At 31.3% G+C, this 20755-nt stretch overlaps 1 protein-coding gene across 1 annotated transcript in view; it reads left to right on the plus strand.

The window, feature by feature from the left end:
• Positions 1–20755, plus strand: part of LOC141332533 (adhesion G protein-coupled receptor L3-like) — a 70889-nt gene that overhangs the window by 41273 nt on the left and 8861 nt on the right. Inside the window, exons 3-5 of the mRNA XM_073837661.1 lie at positions 16888–17056; positions 18844–18969; positions 19098–19148. Of these exons, the coding sequence (XP_073693762.1) occupies positions 16888–17056; positions 18844–18969; positions 19098–19148 (346 nt within the window). The remainder of the gene's footprint in view (positions 1–16887; positions 17057–18843; positions 18970–19097; positions 19149–20755) is intronic.

Genomic DNA, 20755 nt, shown 5'->3' on the forward strand with positions numbered 1-20755 from the left:
GACAAGTAAAAAAAAAATATTTTAGAAAAAAACAAGTCCAAAAGTATGTGCGTTTTTGCTTGAAACAAGCAAAATATATTTTTTTCTTACCCCATTCGCAGATAATTTAGCTTGTTCTAAGCAAAAAACACACTTAATTTTGACTTCTATCTATAGATAGATATATCTATTTAAGCTTTCAAAACTACTTTAAACTTCAAATAAACTGAAAACTGTCAAATGTTTTAAACTTTTTGAACTTTTTAACATTTTTAAACTTTTTAACTTTTTAAACTTTTCGAACTTTCCAGTTTGGCTTTCTCAAGCTAACTTAAAGATTGTCTCGACAAACTTTTATATCTACTTTTACTTGTTCTAAGCAAAACGTACTTAATTTTTACAATATTTTTACTCGTCTAGAAAATCCTTCTTGATTTAAGAATTTTTAGATATTTTGGCTGGAACAAGACAAAAAAATCTAAGTAAGAAAAGCATTTTTTTTTTTTTTTTTTTTTTTTTTTTTTTTGCAGTGTATATGGACAGAATGCACTAAAACAATTTTCACACTGCAAAAAATGCTTTTCTTACTTAGATTTTTGTTGTCTTGTTTCCAGCCAAAATATCTAAAAATTCTCAAATCAAGAAGGATTTTCTAGATAAGTAAAAATTATTGTCTTATTTTCAGAAGAAAAACAAGTCAAAATTAAGTGCATTTTAGCTGAAACAAGCAAAATAATCCGCCAATGGTGTAAGAAAAATAGTCTTGTTTTCTCTTGAAATAATTTTTTTTTTTCTACCCATTGGCAGATTATTTTGCTTGTTTTAAGCAAAAACAAACTTAATTTTGACTTTTGACAATCATTTTTACTCGTCTAGAAAATAATTTTTGGATATTTTGGCTGGAAACGAGACAAAAAATCTAAGTAAGAAAAGCATTTTTTTTGCAGTTCACATTAGAAATAAATTTAATTTTCAGTTTGTGTTGAATTCTAGTTAAATAAAAGTTTTAATTTTCTTCCAAATGATTGACAGGTGGCAGCTGGTATTTCAGATTAAGTGGGCGGGGCCCTGTCCCTCAAGGGGCATTTTATTGGCTGAACATTTAGACACGCCCCTTTTAAGATGCTGATGCTGTCTATATTTCTGGTCCACTTTCCCAGATGAGACAGACTATAAATTATAAAAGTCTATATGTGCTGCTTTGCTTTGTAGAGCACTAGCAGAACACACACACACACACACACACACACACACACACACACACACACACACACACACACATAAATGAAAGCATATATCTGGATTTGTTGTGTGTCAGAAGTGAGGCGTGGAGGTCGTGACCTCTTTGAGCGGAGCAGGTTGGCCGTAGGTTGGTTTGCGGTTAATAACTCGACCTTTCAAATAGCCTTATAAATCACAGCACACGCTTTTAAATCTTGTTTTATTTCTTAGACACGACTGTTATAAATCATACAACGGACAAAAGCAGCACCGATGTGCACAAACCTGAACAAAACCCCAAAATGAAAATGTGGTCTTCATAGTCGTCCTCGTGTGGCTCCAAACATGTATTCTTTTCTTTGTTCTGTATGTACAATATATCTAGAAAAAATGTTTTTGTCCAAAGAAATAAAAGCCAGTGGGGTCCAAAACAACTGACTTCTAATAACTTCTACTACACGGAAAAAAATGCTTTTCTTACTTAGATTTGTTTGTCTTGTTTCCAGCCAAAATATCTAAAAATTCTCAAATCAAGAAGGATTTTCTAGACGAGTAAAAATTATTGTCTTGTTTTCTGAAAAAAAAAAACAAGTCAAAATTAAGTGTGTTTTGCTTAGAACAAGCAAAATAATCTGCCAATGGGGTAAGAAAAATAGTCTTGTTTTCTGTTTGAAATGAGTTTTTTTTATCTAAATCATGCTAACAATATGCTAATTATGCCAGAATCGTGCTAGTAACTCGCTAATCATGTGACATGTTAATCTTGTTAGCGACATGGTAATCATGCTAGCAACTTGCTAATCATGCTAAAAATATGCTAGCAACTTACTAATCATGTTAGAAACAGGTTAGCAACATGTCAGTAACTCGCTAATCATGCTAATAATATACTAGCAACTTACTAATCATGCTATAAAAAGGTTAGCAACATGTCAGTAACTCGCTAATCATGCTAATAACATGCACGCAACTTCCATGTCATGCTAGTGACATGTTAATCTTGTTAGCGACATGGTAATCATGCTAGCAACTTGCTAATCATACTAAAAATATGCTAGCAACTTGATATTCATGCTAGAAACAGGTTATCAACATATCAGTAACTCGCTAATCATGCTAATAATGTGCGCAACTTCCATGTCATGCTAGTGACATGTTAATCTTGTTAGCGACATGGTAATCATGCTAACAACTTGCTAATCATGTTAAAAATATGCTAGCAACTTACTAATCATGCTAGAAACAGGTTAGCAACATGTCAGTAACTTGCTAATCATGCTAATAATGTGCGCAGTTTCCATGTCATGCTAGTGACATGTTAATCTTGTTAGCGACATGGTAATCATGCTAGCAACTTGCTAATCATGTTAAAAATATCCTAGCAACTTGCCAATTATGCTAGCAACTTGGTAATCATGCTAGAATAATGCTAGCAACTTGCTAATCATGCTAGAAAAATGTTAGCAACTTGGTAATCATGCTAGAATAATGCTAGCAACATGCTTATCATGTTAGATAAATGTTAGCAACTTGCTAATCATGCTAGAAAAATGTTAGCAACTTGGTAATCATGCTAGAATAATGCTAGCAACATGCTTATCATGTTAGACAAATGTTAGCAACTTGCTAATCATGCTAGAAAAATGTTAGCAACTTGGTAATCATGTTAGAAACATGCTAGCAACATGCTGATGTTAAAATAATGCTAGCAACATGCTAGCAACTGATGTTTATGTTAATCATGCTGTAAACGTGTTAGCAGCATGCTAATCATGCTAACAACATGCTAATCATTATAAAATCATGCTATCAACATACTAGTAACATGTTAATCATGCTAGCAACATGCTAATAACTTGCTGATCATGCTAGCAACTTGTAAATGATGCTAATGTTCATCATGCTGTAAACATATTAGCAACATGCTAATCATGCTTGCAACATGCTAATCATGATAAAATCATGCTATCAACATGTTATTCATGCTAGAATGATGCTAGCAACATGCTAGTGACATTAATTATGCCTACAACATGCTAATCATGATACAATCATGTTAGCAACATGATAATAATGTTAGAATCATGCTAGCAACATGCTAGTAACTTGCTAATAATGCTAACAACAAGCTAGTAACTTGCTAATTATGTTAGCAACATGCTAGTAGCTTGCAACAATGCTAATGTTAATCATGCTGTAAACATGTTAGCAAAATGCTAATCATGCTAGCAACATGCTAGTAAAATGCTAATCATGATAAAATCTATCAAACTGTAAGCTTTCAAAACTACTTTAAACTTCAAATTTCAGACTGAAAACTGTCAAACTTTAAAACTTTTTAAACTCATTAAACTTTTCAAACTTTCCGGTTTGACTTTCTCAAGCCAACTTAAAGTTTGTCTTGACAAACTTTTTTATCTATTGTTGCTTGTTCTAAGCAAAAACTCACTTAATTTTGAAAATAATTTTGACTCGTCTAAAAAATCCTTCTTGATTTAAGAATTTTTAGATATTTTGGCTGGAAACAAGAAAAACAAGAAAAAGGTAAGAAAAACATAGTTTGCAGTGTATATGGACAGAATGCACTAAAACAGTTTTCACATTAGAAAGAAAGTAAAACCGTTTTGGAACAACTTGAGTATTTATTGGTGAATAAATTGACATCGTTTGGATTTTTCACTAAACTCCCTCAAACTGAAACACATTAGTAGCTCGAAGCTCAGCTGAATGTTTTATTGCTCCTCCAATATTAATGTACAAAGACTATTTACACCAGATTCTAATGTGACTTATCTGATCAGAGCGGTTTTATAATGTTTTTATGAGCTCAAGTATTACAAAATGCGAAACCACTTTATCCTGTCGTATCTTATGAGTAATCACATATTTGTTTTGGATCCAACAAGAGCTGAATAAACAAACAAAATGAGATTAAGTGCTTTTCATCTGTAAATTATTTAACCAAAATGGACATTACTGCATGGATATCTAATATAGGTATTATTTTCCTTGGAAAAAAAAAAAATGCACAAATCTTTTCAAACAATTTCAAGGTCTTCTGAATTGTTTGAGTGTTTTGTAACAGCCGTTGTGGTTGCTTCTTTTGAAGTTTCATTTTATTTCATTGTTCCATGTTTCAAAGGAGTTATTGTTTTCTGTGTCTGTTTTATTCTTTCATTGATCTGTTCTTGTTTTCTACTGATGTTTGTCCAGCTATCGCTATTACGACGGCTGTGTCGTAGTGGAGTGGCACTGGTAAGATCAGCCTGTTTCTCATCTGTCATCTGTTCTTCTCGAGGTCCTGAACCCACCTCCTCCTGTGTTTGACACTTGTGTGTGTGTTTGTTTGTAATTTACACTCATGTATCTCTCCTTTCATAAATTGTTTTTACCTGTTATCCATACTGATTTTTGCTCTCAAATATTTCAGGTACACTGTAAAAAACAATTTGTTGAGACAAACTAAAACAATCTGTTACCTGCCTGTCTTAAAATTTTAAGTTCAGTCAACTTGAAATGTTAAGTTGTACTAAGCGACAACTTAGATATTTGAGTTAATTCAACTTAAAATTTTAAGCCAGCTGGGTAACAAATTATTTTAACTTGACTCAACAAATTGTTTTTTACAGTGTAAATTAAATTCAACATTAAAGTCAAGTAGACTTAAGAAATGCATAAAACAACACTTACATTCTGCATTTACTTTCCCAATTTAGTCCTTTGGAAAGTGTGCTGAAAAATAAAAATGCACCCATGCAGCTTTGTTTAATGCAACAAAAACGATGCATGTCTCAACTTTCTCAAAATTACGCAAACCTCAGTTTTACAGTATTTAAGTTGGCTAAATAAAATTGAGTTGTGATACAATTTCCAGCATCTGTGTTGTGTTAGCAAGTAAGAACTTAAAATATGAAGTACCCAATTTTTTGGCTAAACGTGTACACTTAAAAATATCGAGCAATTTTTATTTTAATGTAATATACTTTAGGGAAAGGGAGTAAAAATTACTTGATCCGGATAGCTACACTAGCAGTCAAACGTTTTTGAACAGTATGTTTTTTTCTGATCGCCAAGCCTGCATTTATTTAATCCAAAGTACAGCGAAAACAGCACAATTGTGAAATATTATTACTATTATAAATAACTGTTTCCCATCTGAATATATTGTAAAATGTAATTCATTCCTGTGATTTCAAAGCTGAATTTTCAGTATCATTACTCCAGTCTTTAGTGTCACATGATCCTTTAGAAATCATTCTGCTGATTTGTTGTTCAAGAAATTGCTGTTCATTATTATTATTATTATTATTATTATTATTATTATTATTATTATTATCATCATCATCAATATTTAAAATAGTTTACTTTTTTCAGAATTATTTGATAAATAGAAAGATCCAAAGATCAGGATTTATCTGAAAAAAAAAAGCTTTTGTAACATTATAACACTATACCATTTAATAAGTCAGTATAATTATTTATTGATTGATTTTTTAAAGAAATTATAGAGATACTACTTTTATTTAGCTTGGATGCTTTAAATTAATCAAAAGTAATGATAAAGACATTTATAATGATGCAGAAGATTTCAATGCTGTTCTTCTGAACTTTTTATTCATTAAAGAAACCAGGACATTTTACTGCTGTTAATACTACTACTACTACTACTACTAACTAACTAACTAACTAACTAACTAACTAACTAACTAACTAACTAAATAAATAAATAAATAAATAAATAAGCAGCAAATCAGAATATTAGAATGATTTCTAAAGGACCATGTGACTGGAGTAATGATACTAGAAATGCAGCTTTGATCACAGGAATAAATTCAATTTTAAAATATATTAAAATAGAAAACAGTTATTTTAAATAGTAAAAATATTTTTTTTTAAATCACTGTACTTTGGATCAAATAAATGCAAGCTTGGGGAGCAGAAAAGATTAAAATTAAGTAGACCAAACTAATTAAGTTAACTCAAATATTTGAGTAAGCCCATATAAAAACTAACATTTACGAGTAATGTGAACTTATTTCATTTGAATCCACTATAATAGCAGCTTTTTATCACTGCAATAACACTTAGTGATATGAAATGAGTGTGTAATTCCTCCATTCTCAAATATTTTGATTTAATTTAACACAAATATTGAGTATTATTTCAATAATGCTAATTTATTTTTTGTGAACTTATTAATTTTTAAATTTTATTTTTGCTAATTTATTTTCGTGAACTTATTAATTTTAAAATTTTATTTTTGCTAATTTATTTTTGTGTGAAATAAAAAAAAAAAAAACTGAAACTGCAAAAAATAGCATTGGTTTTGTGGTTCAGGGTCACAAATATCAGATGTACACTGCAAAAAATGCTTTTCTTACTTAGATTTTTTGTCTTGTTTCCAGCCAAAATATCTAAAAATTCCTAAATCAAGAAGGATTTTCTAGACGAGTAAAAACGATTGTCAAAAGTCAAAATTAAGTGAGTTTTTGCTTAGTTTCTTGCCAGTGGGCTAAGAAACAGAAAACAAGATTATTTTTCTTACCCCATTGGCAGATTATTTTGCTTGTTTCAATTTTGACTGTTTTTTTCTGAAAACAAGACAATCATTTTTACTTGTCTAGAAAATTCTTCTTGATTTAAGACGTTTTAGATATTTTGGCTGGAAACAAGAAAAATATAAGTAAGAAAAGCTTTTTTGCAGTGTATGTTTTGCTCAAACATTCATGTAAGTGATATTCAGAGATTTTAATGAAATGTAATAGTTATTTATTACTGCAATACAAGTCCACGGCAGCAGTGTGCAACACTTTAAGAGAACAGCACGCCATCATTCAGTGTGCCGCAGTTTCCATTCATCTCAATGGCAGGTGAAGTAGACAAAGTATCAGAACTGCATCGCCTGCACGCAGCCATCTTTTGACTTTGCCCTAATGCGAAATCAAGAAAAACAACAGCAGAAAGCCAAAAAAATAACAGTTTTTAAGAGCACCAATATGTCAGAATCATCATCTCGTGTGTGTTTGACTCTGATTGACGTGGGCGTTCTGAGTTTGATCCGTGTGTCACCAGCGACTCCTTTTATTCATTAATCTGTGACTCAATTAAACCCACTCAGAGTGTTTCTAGAGACTCGTCATCGCTCAGCACCTCGAGGACATTATTCACATCTCCGTCAAGACTTTCTGCCTCCAACTAACTCAATTACGGCTGCCATTGGGATGCAGATTCGCTCTCGAGACGGAGGGAGACGATATGACAAATTGCTGCTAATTCACTTAAACGCTTTAAAAGCGCTCTCTTTATCATAATTCACGTTCGTTTTAAGCCGCCGATCGGATACCTGAGGGAGGAAAGGCGTCCGTTCGCCTTGTGTTTGTTAAACTCCCAGCAGGACGTCGTTAACGCAATGAATCGCCAGTATCTCGTTCAATTAAACTTCAAATGCACCGGGGGTTTTTCAGCATGAGTGTGTTTTAGCGAGGGTGAACCAAGGTGTGAATGACTTGCATCTGCATGCTGTAGCTTCAGGAGAAACAGGAAGATAGCATAAGGGATGAGCTTTCTGTAAAGTAGATTGGTCTGAGAAATACAGGATATTATTCCCTCGAGACCAAAGCGAGAAATGGAGATTTAACGCTGCTGAAGAGACTCCGACAAGAGCGTGAGCTAATTAAGAGTTTTTTAACGTGCAATTGGTTTGGCGCTTGCCACAATTTCATTACACCGCTGCATGACTTTCTAAAGCGTTAGACCATCTGCCCAGGACTTTAAATAGAATTAATGCATATTTTCTCAATTCTTGCATTATTTGCGGTAATTTGATCAAACTGATTGCCGGGAATTGAGTTGTAGAGTTTTGGCCTTGTTTAAAACACCTTTTATAAAGGTTTGCTTTATTGTTCTTGTTGAGGCAAATAAAACCATTATTGCTTTCTTGTGTCCAGTTATTCACTTTGTAAACTTGATGAAAAGCCTGTTATAAAGCGCTGCGCTTCTGCGCTGCCCTTTAAAACACATCTTGAAATTTGCTCTTGATCTTCACATAAATATCACGCAGAAATGCCATGATCATTTTTTCCAGGCGCTCTCATTTACTGGGTGAGATAGTGTAAGTTTGTTAAATAGTAGCATTAATGTATGTTTGTGCATGTACTGTTGAGGTCAAAGGTTTGCAAAATAAGAGAGATCATACAAAATGCATGTTATTTTTTATTTAGTACTGACCTGAATAAGATATTTCACATAAAATATGTTTACATTTAGTCCATAAGAGAAAACAATAATTTATATTTATAAAATGACCCTGTTCAAAAGTTTACAAACCCATGATTCTTAATACTGTGTTGTTACCTGAATGATCCACAGCTGTGTTTTTTTTTTTTGTTTAGTGATAGTTGTTCATGAGTCCCTTGTTCCTGAACAGTTAAACTGTTTGCTGTTCTTCAGGAAAATCCTTCAGGTCCCACAAATTCTTTGGTTTTCCAGCATTTTTGTGCATATGAGCCCTTTCCCACAATGACTGTATGATTTTGAGATCCATCTTTTCACACTGAGGACAACTGAGGGACTCATATGCAACTATTACAGAAGGTTCAAACACTCACTGATGCTCCAGAAGGAAAAACCATGCATTAAGAGCCGGGGGGTGAAAACTTTTGGAATTTGATCAGATCAGGGTAAATTTAACTTATTTTATCTTCTGGGAAACATGTAACATCTTCTGTAAGCTCTGAAGGGCAGCACTAAATGAAAAAAAAAAAAAAAAAGTATTACTTTAGTATTAATTCTATATTTTTAAAGCATTTGTTAATATTTTTAATTAGCTTTTTTAATTTGAGAAATGTCCTCTGTATTTGTTATATTATTTATTTATTTATTTATATTTAATATTACTGTTTTCACTTAAATTTATTTTACAGTTTTAGTAATTGTAGTACTTCAACTTATTTTGTCAGTTTTATGTTTTGTTTTTTTGTGAAAGGTTCAACTGCTCATCTAACATTTATATGTGACCCTGGACTACAAAACCAGTCATAAGGTTAAATTTTACAAAACTGAGATGTATACATCATATGAAAGTTCAATAAATAAGCTTTCTATTGATGTATGGTTTGTTAGGATATGACAATATTTGGCCGAGATACGCCTACTTGAAAGTCTAGAATCTGAGGATGCAAAAAACTCAAAATACTGAGAAAATCACCTTTAAACTTCTCCAAATTAAGTTCTTAACAATGCATATTACTAATCAAAAATTACATTTTGATATATTTATAGTAGGAATTTCACAAAAAAACTTCATGAAACATGATCTTTACTTAATTTCCTAATGATTTTTGGCATAAAAGAAAAATCAATAATTTTGACCCATACAATGTATTTTTGGCTATTGCTACAAATATACCCCAGCGACTTAAGACTGGTTTTGTGGTCCAGGGTCACATATTTTATTTGTATTTCAGTTAACAAAAACAATTAGTAGTTTTAGCTAACATTAACAACATGATGAGGGTTTTTTGTATTATAAACGTCCTTCATTCATTATACTGTATACAGGTGTGAGGTATTACTGAAATTAGTGTTTGTGGGCTGATCTTGTCCATTAATACCCGTCATTAAGATGGACACAGCAAAATGATGTTTAATAGTCTCCACTTTAATTCCATCAATCATTGATTTTGCTGTGCACCTGCTGCAGTTATTAGACCCAAACGCAGTGTGTGTGTGGTAATTACCCTCAACACCTGTGTGTGTGTGTGTGTGTGTGTGTGTGTGTGTGTGTGTGTGTGTGTGTGTGTGTGTGTGTGTGTGTGTGTCAGCGGTTGATCTTGTTTATGTCTTGCGGTTGGTTCTTCTGTGCCTTCCTACAGAGATTATTGCTCACGTTAGAGATGGACGATATATCGGATATGTTTTTGCATGTGATTGCCAACATCTTGAATATCTCAGTGATTTGAATGCCCTTTTTATTTGGCCATGAATAGGCTTACCATAGCAGTCAGTGTTAGACATTGTGCTTTTTATAGAAACTATTTAGTTCAGTTGAACCACAGACGCTACAAGAATAAAGTAGAGATGACTGATAAGACCATTTGGTGTCAAAATGAAAAACAAAAGCACCTTTTTAAAAATATATAGTCATAAGGTTCTTTTTTTTATTTATTTTTTATTTTTTTGAAACCTAAATAAATAAGCTTTCCATTTGTTAGGATAGGACAAGATTTTGGCCGAGATACAACAATTTGAAAATCTGGAGTCTGAGGGTGCAAAAAAAAATAAAAAAATCAAAAGATTGAGAAAATCATATATAGTCATAAGGTTCTTTTTTTTTTTTTTTTTTTTTTTTTGAAACCTAAATAAATAAGCTTTCCATTTGTTAGGTTAGGACAAGATTTTGGCCCAGATACAACAATTTGAAAATCTGGAGTCTGAGGGTGCAAAAAAAAATAAAAAAATCAAAAGATTGAGAAAATCATATATACAGGGGTGATAGCGTTCCGGCACCACGCCGGTTTTCCGGCGTACTGTGGCTGCGGGAAAAAAAAAAAATCAGGTTCGCGGATATTGCTCTGTCATTTCTCTAAATCTGAGATGTGCAGGTCAGAGAGCAGCTTTAACGCTCAACGACTCAAACAAGTCACATTCTAGCCGATGAGCCAATCAGAAGTAGGGAAGGGGCGGGCCTTGTCTTTGTCAAATAGATTGATACAGGTTAAGGCAATGCTCCATGCGCGAAGGTGTTTTTAGCTCCCATACTGTACAATTGTCTCCTACTGGCAACTCAAACCGTAAGTCATGGCTATGTTTATGAAGCCAGGGGAAGACATTAAGGATTTCGATAAAGGCATATTTACAGGGCTCGCAAAATCGCTAGCCCGACGTCCCGGAGCTATTGGGTTTTCCAGTCGGGCTACCAACATTATTTGACCGGCTGCCCGACAGGCTATCCTGAAGTAGAGGGCTTATGGGGTCCTTAAAACTCCTCAATTTAGTTGTATCAAATTTAAGGCCATAAAAAGTGGTAAATATTTTAAATAGTAAAAGAAGAGGATTAATTATTTTAAGAGGTCGTACAGTTGGGGACGGAAAGACGCGATAGAGCTGGATTAAACTTTAAGAGGCAATGATTTCATTGAATAAATATGCTCACTGCACGTTTCAAAGTCAAAATGCGGCACTGTTGTCTTTATATGAATGTATCTGAAGGGAACCGACTGTCCTCAGAAACGTGTCGTTGGCATTTTCATTTCATGACTGATAAAACAGCGTTAATGCTGCTTTGCTTTCAGCCATTCTTAGGGAAACCGTAATATTTCAGCGCTCCTAAAGCGCCCCCTCGTGACATAGAATTAATTTGCACGTCCAAATTTTTAGCTGTTTTTGGTCAGATTATTGCAAATCTCGACCAATGTTTTTTATGCAAACACAGAGTTGTAAATGTGAAAGAAGTTAATGTGCTTTCTAAAAATCTAAACAATTAGGACATTGTTTTAAATAAATGTTATGCATTATATACTTGATTTATTCATTTTAATGGGATAAAGGCTGAAATGCCAATCTATAAGCGTTTTTTGTGAAAAACCTTTATCTGACTGAACTGAACCAACAAGTTATGTGTAAAAGTGCGTCGCATACATAGTACCTCCACCCCACTCACCTCGGGGGCAAGGGGAAAAAAAGTTCAGGCTCAGGAATTTTTTCCACTATCAGGCCTGTATATAGTCATAAGGTTCTTTTTTTTTTTTTTTTTTTTTTTTTTTTTTTTTGAAACCTAAATAAATAAGCTTTCCATTTGTTAGGTTAGGACAAGATTTTGGCCGAGATACAACAATTTGAAAATCTGGAATCTGAGGGTGCAAAAAAAAAAAAAAATTAAACAATTGAGAAAATGACCTTTAAAGTTGTCCAAATGAAGTTCTTAGTAATCCATATTACTAATCAAAAATTAAGTTTTGATATATTTATGGTAGGAAATTTACAAAATATCTTCATGGAACATGATCTCTACTTAATATCCTAATGATTTTTGGCATAAAAGAAAAGTCTATAATTTTGACACATATAATGTATTGTTGGCTATTGCTACAATTGCTAATAAACACTGACTTTCTGTTTGAAATAAGATATTTTTGCTTACATAATGAATGACAGACGAAATGCAATAACAATGTCATGATATCTTGCATTCGGATGCCTGTGTATAAGTTTATGCACATGTATATAATTTATGTATATCTTGGCTTTTCCATCCAGCACTTTTTTTTAATGCGATATTTCAAAATGTGTTTAAAAATTGGAGGATGGAAGCATAGCTACTGACATACATTGTAATATATGTAGTGTTTTTGTCAGAAGTTTAATAATTAGTTGGGAATTTTCCACAACATGGCATCCCATTGTATATATCCTTCTGTTCTCGGGAGTAAAGACAGAGATGATTTAATTGTGTCTCTGATTTGATTTAAAATTCAGTAGCAAAACAGTTTTTGTCTCTAAATTGAGTTTTCATATGTTGAATTGTTTTAGTAGAAATATATAGATTTTGTTGCTGTTTCATTACTGTACTGTTAAATTGGGAACTGGTAAAATATTAATGGAAATAATTACATATCACCCTTCAAAGCCCATCTGCTTCATTTCCCTTCAGATTCTGCTCTCAAATGTTCATTTATTTATTCTAATTTTCTGTTGCTTTTCTTTTTTTCCCCACTTTTCTTTCTTCAGTTATGAGGATTATGATCCGGAGATTAAGTAAGCAGATCCGTCTTTCATAACAGCAAATAAACCCTCTTCACTCACTTCCTGGTTTCACGTTCTTTTGCACGGCACAAAATGAAGTGCTGTCAATCATTCACACAACCATTGTGTGTGTGTGTGTGTGTGTGTGTGTGTGTGTGTGTGTGTGTGTGTGTGTGTGTGTGTGTGTGTGTGTCTCATTTTCTGCTCATGCTCTTCTCAGTGCCCTTAAACTTTCCCTTTTTACTGTCCAGTTCAACCTGATGTGTGTCTTAAAGCGTTTTATGAGTCCAAACGGAGGCATTGAGATTCAGGACAAGGTCATTTTGACATTCAGTGCCATTTGAAGATGTGATGAGGAGAAAAGACTGCCTTTCATGATGCTTTTGAGTGTTCACTAAACCAATGGTTCCTCAAATCGTGAGTCTTGCTGAGGTTTTCTAAGCAGTCAGATTTCAGATTTTGAAATGTTGGACATTAAAAACCATAAAAATCATAAAAACATGATAAATGCCTCTGCACCTTTTAAAATTTCTTTTAAAATTTTAGTTTATTTGCTAAAATAGTAATAAAATATGATTTCTCATTAAGACAGTCACTTGTTTACATTTAGTGTCATGTCATATTCCTATAATGTTGTTTTAAATGTTATTTGAAAAATATGCATCTTAAAACATTATTTATGCAATTCGCAATTGCTGTGTAAATGCATTCATGCCATTTCTGAACTGCATTGGAAGTTTTTGAGATTTTTTATGTTTTGGTTACATTTATTTGATCAAAAATACAGCAAAAATTGCGAAATATTATTACAATTTAAAATAACTATTTTCAATGTGAATATGTGTTAAATTGTAATTTATTTCTGTGATCAAAGCTGAATTTTCAGCACCATTACTTCAGTCTTCTGTGTTACATGATCTTTCAGAAATCATTCTAATATTCTAATACATTTCTGGTCATTATTAATGTTGAAAGTCTAATATTTTTTGTGGAAACCTTGATATATTTTATTTTCAGGATTTTTAGATGAATAGAAAGTTCAAAAGAGCAGCATTTATTTTAAATGGAAATCTTTTGAATTTCATCGAGTTTGAATGCCATGCATCCTTGCTGAATCACAGTTTACTTTATTTGATATCCTCACTTACATAAATCGACTATAGTGTCCTGCACCCACTAGTAACGAAGAAAATAAAAAATCTGAATAATTCTTGGCTTGACTGCACAAAAAAAAAATTGGTTGAATTAATGATTCAACGACTCTCTCATTAAGACAGACACTTGTTTACATTTAGAAGTATCCTTTCATATTTCTATAATGTTGTTTTAAATTTTATTTAAAAAATATGAATCTTAAAACATTATTTATGCAATTGCAATTGCAGTGTAAATGCATTCATGCCATATCTGAGCTGCATTAGTTGGGAGGGCTTTTTTGCTGACCAAGGCTGCATTTATTCAATAAAAAATACAGTATAAATTCTGAAATATTATTACAATTTAAAATAACTATTTTCTATGTGAATATGTGTTAAAGTATAATTTATTTCTGTGGTCGAACCTGATTTTCAGCTTCATTACTTTAGTCTTTAGTGTCACAGGATCTTTCAGAAATCATTCTAATATGCTGATTTGCATCTCAAGAAACATTTCTGGTCATTATTGATGTTGAAAGCCCAATATTTTTTTGTGGAAACCTTAATATATTTAATTTCAGGGTTTTTTGATGAATAGAAAGTTCAAAAGAACATTATCTATTTGAAATAGAAATCTATTTAATTTCATTGAGTTGGAATGCCATGCATCCTTGCTAAATGAAAGTATTAATGTCTATCAAAAAGCATCATATTATGCAATTGTAATTACAGTAAATGCATTCATGCCAACTCTGAGTTGCATTACACAGTTGGGAGTCTTTGAGATTTTTTCATGTTTTTGAAAGAAGGTTTTTTGCTGACCAAGGTTGCATTTATTTGATCAAAAATACAGTAAAAAAATTCAAATATTATTACAATTGAAAATAATTATTTTCTATGTGAATATGTGTTAAATTATAATTTATTTCTGTGGTCGAACCTGATTTTCAGCTTCATTAATTTAGTCTTTAGTGTCACAGGATCTTTCAGAAATCATTCTAATATGCTGATTTGGATCTCAAGAAACATTTCTGGTCATTATTGATGTTGAAAGCCCAATATTTTTTTGTGGAAACCTTAATATATTTAATTTCAGGGTTTTTGATGAATAGAAAGTTCAAAAGAACAGTATCTATTTGAAATAGAAATCTATTTAATTTCATTGAGTTGGAATGGCATGCATCCTTGCTAAATGAAAGTATTAATGTCTATCAAAAAGCATCTTATTATGCAATTGTAATTACAGTGTAAATGCATTCATGCCAACTCTGAGCTGCATTACACAGTTGGAAATCTTTGGGATTTTATTCATGTTGTTGAAAGAAAGCTTTTTTGCTGACCAAGGTTGCATTTATGTGATCAAAAATGCAGTAAAAAAATGTGAAATATTATTACAATTAAAAAAAAAAGAAGACTATTTTCTATGTGAATATGTGATCAAACCTGATTTTTCAGCATCATTACAGTCTTTAGTGTCACATGATCTTTCAGAAATGATTATAATATGCTGATTTGCATTTCAAGAAACATTTCTGGTCATTATCAATGTTTAAAAGCCCAGTATTCTTATGGAAACCTTGATATATTTTATTTTCAGGATTTTTTGATGAATAGAAAGTTCAAAAGAACATCATCTATTTGAAATTCATTGAGTTTGAATGCCATGCATCCTAAATGAAAGCATTAATTTATATATGAAAAAACAGACTCTGGCATAGACTTTAGGTAAGATTTAATTTTCCAAATGAAACCCATGTTGTGAGTGATTTTTACTGCACATTTTCTACATTGACAGTTTTTTTTTTTTTGCAACAATAATTGCCCTGGAAAGATGGGTTTGCAATGTTGTGGGAACTGAATGATCGACAGCCAAGTTAAAACTCGCTTTCCTCACAGCCTTTTAAATCCAGTTTCGCACTGGTGATTTCTTCAGAAAATGTAGAAATACGCTGCCTTTTATTAGTGGAAATATTTCTTCTGAAATGCAGTCTCACTGAGGCTTATTTATTCATTTTTCTGAATCACAGTTAATGATAATGTTATGAAGTTTGCGTGTCCCATTAGTGCTATATTGGATGTAATCCATGTGTAAATGTGTGTAATTCCGAGTCAGTGGGATGGATCTGTAGCCCCGCGGGTGAAAACAACACAATACAGATGCACAATACGTGCACGTCTCATTATAGACCCGTCCAGCTCTCGCCGAATGAAAGAAGAAGATGCAGGATGGTTTTTAAAAGAATAGTTTGGCTAAAAATGACAATTCGATCATGCTTACACCCCTCAGAAAGTGTGAGCTGCTCTTTTCCAATTAACAAAAAGGCTCCAAAAAGGGCAAAATAAAACCCATTTAATTGGTCTGTAGGATTTGTGTGCTATATTTCTAAAGCCTTCGTGTATAATGCATTATAAAGGTGTTCATAATGCCATATTATTACCTAAAGCATACACATGAGTAGCTTTTGAAAGGATCCTGCACTAGTGGCAGCTTTTGTACCTTTTTTTTCTGAGAGCGTATAACTGATGCTGCTTTTGTCCCTTTTGGATCCTGGCAGCGTCTTCATTCATTTTCTTTTTTCTTGCGAAACAAAGTCCGGCCGATATAGAGCAGCTTGAGTGGGGAAGAAAATTGAGAAAATGGAGTTCACTTTAACTGAAGTCATATTTAATTTACGTGGAGAGCTGGGTAGAAATTTACCAATTTAGGCACTGATCTCGCATTTGTGTCTTATATTGCGAGTAATGAGTTGTGACTGCATTTTTCCCAGTTATTTTCAGGGCTAATTTGCTGTGTGTGTGTTTGTTTCAGATCGTGGGTAATCGGAGCCATCGCGCTGCTCTGTTTGCTGGGCCTGACCTGGGCTTTCGGTTTGATGTACGTCAACGAGAGCACGGTGATCATGGCGTACCTCTTCACCATCTTTAACTCGCTGCAGGGCATGTTCATCTTCATATTTCACTGCGTCCTGCAGAAGAAGGTTGGGAAAAATGATATACATTTATATACACAAGATACAATCTAGGGTCGTCGCCAGATTATATGTAAAGAATATAAGGATACTTTACGAAGCAATAACATGATACCAAAATATGTCAAGTAAACCAACACTGCTATTTAGTATATAATATGTTCATTTTTTAATAATTTGCTTTATTTAATTATTTTATTTGTAGCACATTCAAAACATTTCTTGTCCTTTGCATTCAAAAGCAACAAAAACATTACACAATTACTTCTTATCTGTGTTATACTTGTTAACCAAAATCATTAAAAATTGTTTGCACTAATTTAATGAAAGCTGAAATAAAATATAAATATTAGACAAAAAAAAAAAAAAAGAAATGTCACCTTGGCAGCTAACTTATAGAAAATAAGTTTAAGTACTACTTAAGATAAATTACTACTAAAACTGAAATACAAAATAAAGCAAAATAGGAATATAAAAAAAAGACAGAAAAACAAAACAAAAAAATACTAAAACAAAAATTAAAATTAAAACTAATACCTAAAAAAAAATAGTTTTTGTTACTTTGATTAAAGCTGAAATAAAATATAAATATTAGATAAAAAAAGAAAGAAATGTCACCTTGGCAGCAAACTAATAGAAAATAAGTTTAAGTGCTAAAATTACTACTAAAACTGAAATACAAAATAAAGCAAAATAGAAATATTAAAAAAAAGACAGAAAGACAAAAAAAAGACTAAAACAAAAATTAAAATTAAAACGAATACCTAAAATAAAAAAAATAGTTTTTGTTACTTTGACTAAAGCTGAAATAAAATATAAATATTAGGTTTTAAATAAAAATAAATAAATAAAATTTACAGTATATATAAAAAAAGTTAATTAAAACTATTAAAAATAGTGTTTGGTAATTTAACTAAACCTGAAATAAAATACAAATATTAGATCAGTATCACTCTTAATTAAAACTGTTAAAAAATATATGTTTTTGTTAATTAAAAAAACTGAAATAATGAAATAAAATGTAAATATTAGATTGAAAAAAAACTTGAATGGAAAGATAAAATATTGTCTTGGCAGCTAAGTAGAATAACTAAAATTATTACAAAATAAATTAAAGATTAATAAAAATATTACATGAATTAAATGAAAATATCAAATTACAGGAAAAAAAAACATAAAATTGCCAAAACTTAAGCTAAAATTCAAATGAAAAATTAAAATGTTATTCTTAACTAAATTTAATATTGTTATTATTAACAGAATTGTAATAGTTTTCATTAAATAAAACTAAATATAAAAAACATGAATACTAGATTGAAAACATAAATAAATAAATAAATAAAATTGCTAAAAAATAAATAAAAAATATTATTAATAGAAGTATTAATAATAAAAAAAGTAATTAATTAATTAAATGGCTAAAACCAACAAAAAATATAAATGCAAATATAAAAAAGCTAATTCACAATAATAAATAATACTAAAATAAAATAAAGCAACACCCTGTTCGAAACAGTTAGTGGTTTCTAATTACATACAGGCCTGTTCACTACATTTTGATAATTTTGACATGATGCCAGAGTCATCTTAGTGCAAGTCAGTTTTAAGAGTTGACGTAACTTTATTGAAATCATGTCCAATGCTGCCATCATTTAATTAAAACCCACATGACTTACATAACTTTTACAAAGAACATCAGTGGTGACGGTCCTGAAACACACTGACAATGAAAACACAATAAATAACAGCAGGTACATGGTTTAATGGCTATAGCCTGTGTGTATGTGTGTGTTCAGGTACGTAAAGAGTACGGGAAGTGTCTGCGGACTCACTGCTACAGCGGGAAGAGCGTGGAGTCGTCTATGGGTTCGGTGAAGAGCTCGTCGTCGCGCGGCCCGGGCCGATATTCCTCCGCGTCACAGGTACAAACACACACAAACACAACAACGCAACGCCAAAGAGATTTTGTGAGTGTCCATATGTGTGTATTCTCTCTCACTCTATCTCTCTTTGTCTCTTTCTCTTGTTTTCTTTCTTCTTTCATCACAAGGTTCATCACCCGCCTTGTATGACAAACTCCTCACAGTTACAGTATGAACAAGTAAATATCAGCCCTATGACTTTCACACCACACACCTGAGCTGATCAAATCACATTTGTTTTCATTCATTTTGCATTGTTCGAAGCAATGCTTCAGTAAGAATCTAAAATGCCATTTTAGTGCCACGTTAAAAAATAAATAAAAAAACAAGATTATGCAAATTAAAGTCCTAATATTTAGAGAATAAAGTCGAAATTATGAAAATAAAGTATAAATATTACTTGAATAAAGTAGAAAAAAATTTGAGAGTAACATCAAAATATTTCAAGAATAAAGTCAAAATATTTCAAGAATGAAGTAGAAATATTTTGAGAATAAAGTTGAAATATTTCAAGAATATAGTAGAAATATTACGAGAATAAAGTAGAAATATTTTGAGAATAAAGTCGAAATATGTCAAGAATAATGTAGAAATATTATAAGAATAAAGTAGAAATATTGCAAAAATAAAGTAGAAATATTACAAGAATGAAGTTGAAATATTTTGAGAATAAAGTCGAAACATTGCGAGAGTAAAGTTGAAATATTTTAAGAAAAAGTAGAAATATTACAAGAATGAAGTTGAAATATTTTGAGAATAAAGTCAAAATATTGCGAAAATAAAGTAGAAATAGTTTGAGAATAAACTAGAAATGTTGCAAAAATAAAGTAGAAATATTTTGTGAAAAAAGTTGACATATTTTGACAATAAAGTCGTAATATTGCGAGAATAAAGTCAAAATGATTTGTGAATAAAGTAGAAATATTTCAAGAATAAAGTAGAAATATTGTGAGAATAAAAAAAAATAAGAATAAAGTAGAAATATTGCAAGAGTATACGAGAATATAGTCTAAATATTTTGAGAATAAAGTTGAAATATTACAAGAATAAAGTCGAAATATTTTGAGAATAAAGTCGAAATATTATGAGAAAAAAATCCAAAATGTTTTGAGAATAAAGTCAAAATGACTTGAGAATAAAGTAGAAATATTTCACGAATAAAGTAGAAATATTGTGAGAATAAAATAAAAAAATAATTAAGAATAAAGTAGAAATATTGCGAGAATATAGTCTAAATATTTTGAGAATAAAGTTGAAATATTACAAGAATAAAGTCGAAATATTTTGAGAAATAACTAGAAATATTACAAAAATAAAGCATAAATATTTTGAGAATAAAGTAAAAATATTTTGAGAATAAAGTAGAAATATTGTGAGAATAAAATAAAAAAAAAAATTTTAAAAATAAAGTAGAAATATTGCGAGAATATATGAGAATATAGTCTAAATATTTTGAGAATAAAGTTGAAATATTACAAGAATAAAGTCGAAATATTTTGAGAATAAAGTTGAAATATTACAAGAATAAAGTCGAAATATTTTGAGAATAAAGTTGAAATATTACGAGAAAAAATCCTAAATGTTTTCAGAAAAAAGTCAAAGTCAAAATACTACAAGAATAAAGTCTTTATGTTTTGAGAATTTAAATGGTAGAAATTAAAGTTTTTGAGAGTATAGCCTATATTACACATGCTAAGACCTAGATTGAGAGCACCAGGAGAAGTTGCCAGGCCACTGGAATTTGTGAATATTGTTGCCCGGCATCATCATCTTACTGGGATGAGGA

The sequence above is a fragment of the Garra rufa genome, chromosome 3, assembly GCF_049309525.1.
Source record: "Garra rufa chromosome 3, GarRuf1.0, whole genome shotgun sequence".
Lineage (NCBI taxonomy): Eukaryota > Metazoa > Chordata > Actinopteri > Cypriniformes > Cyprinidae > Garra > Garra rufa.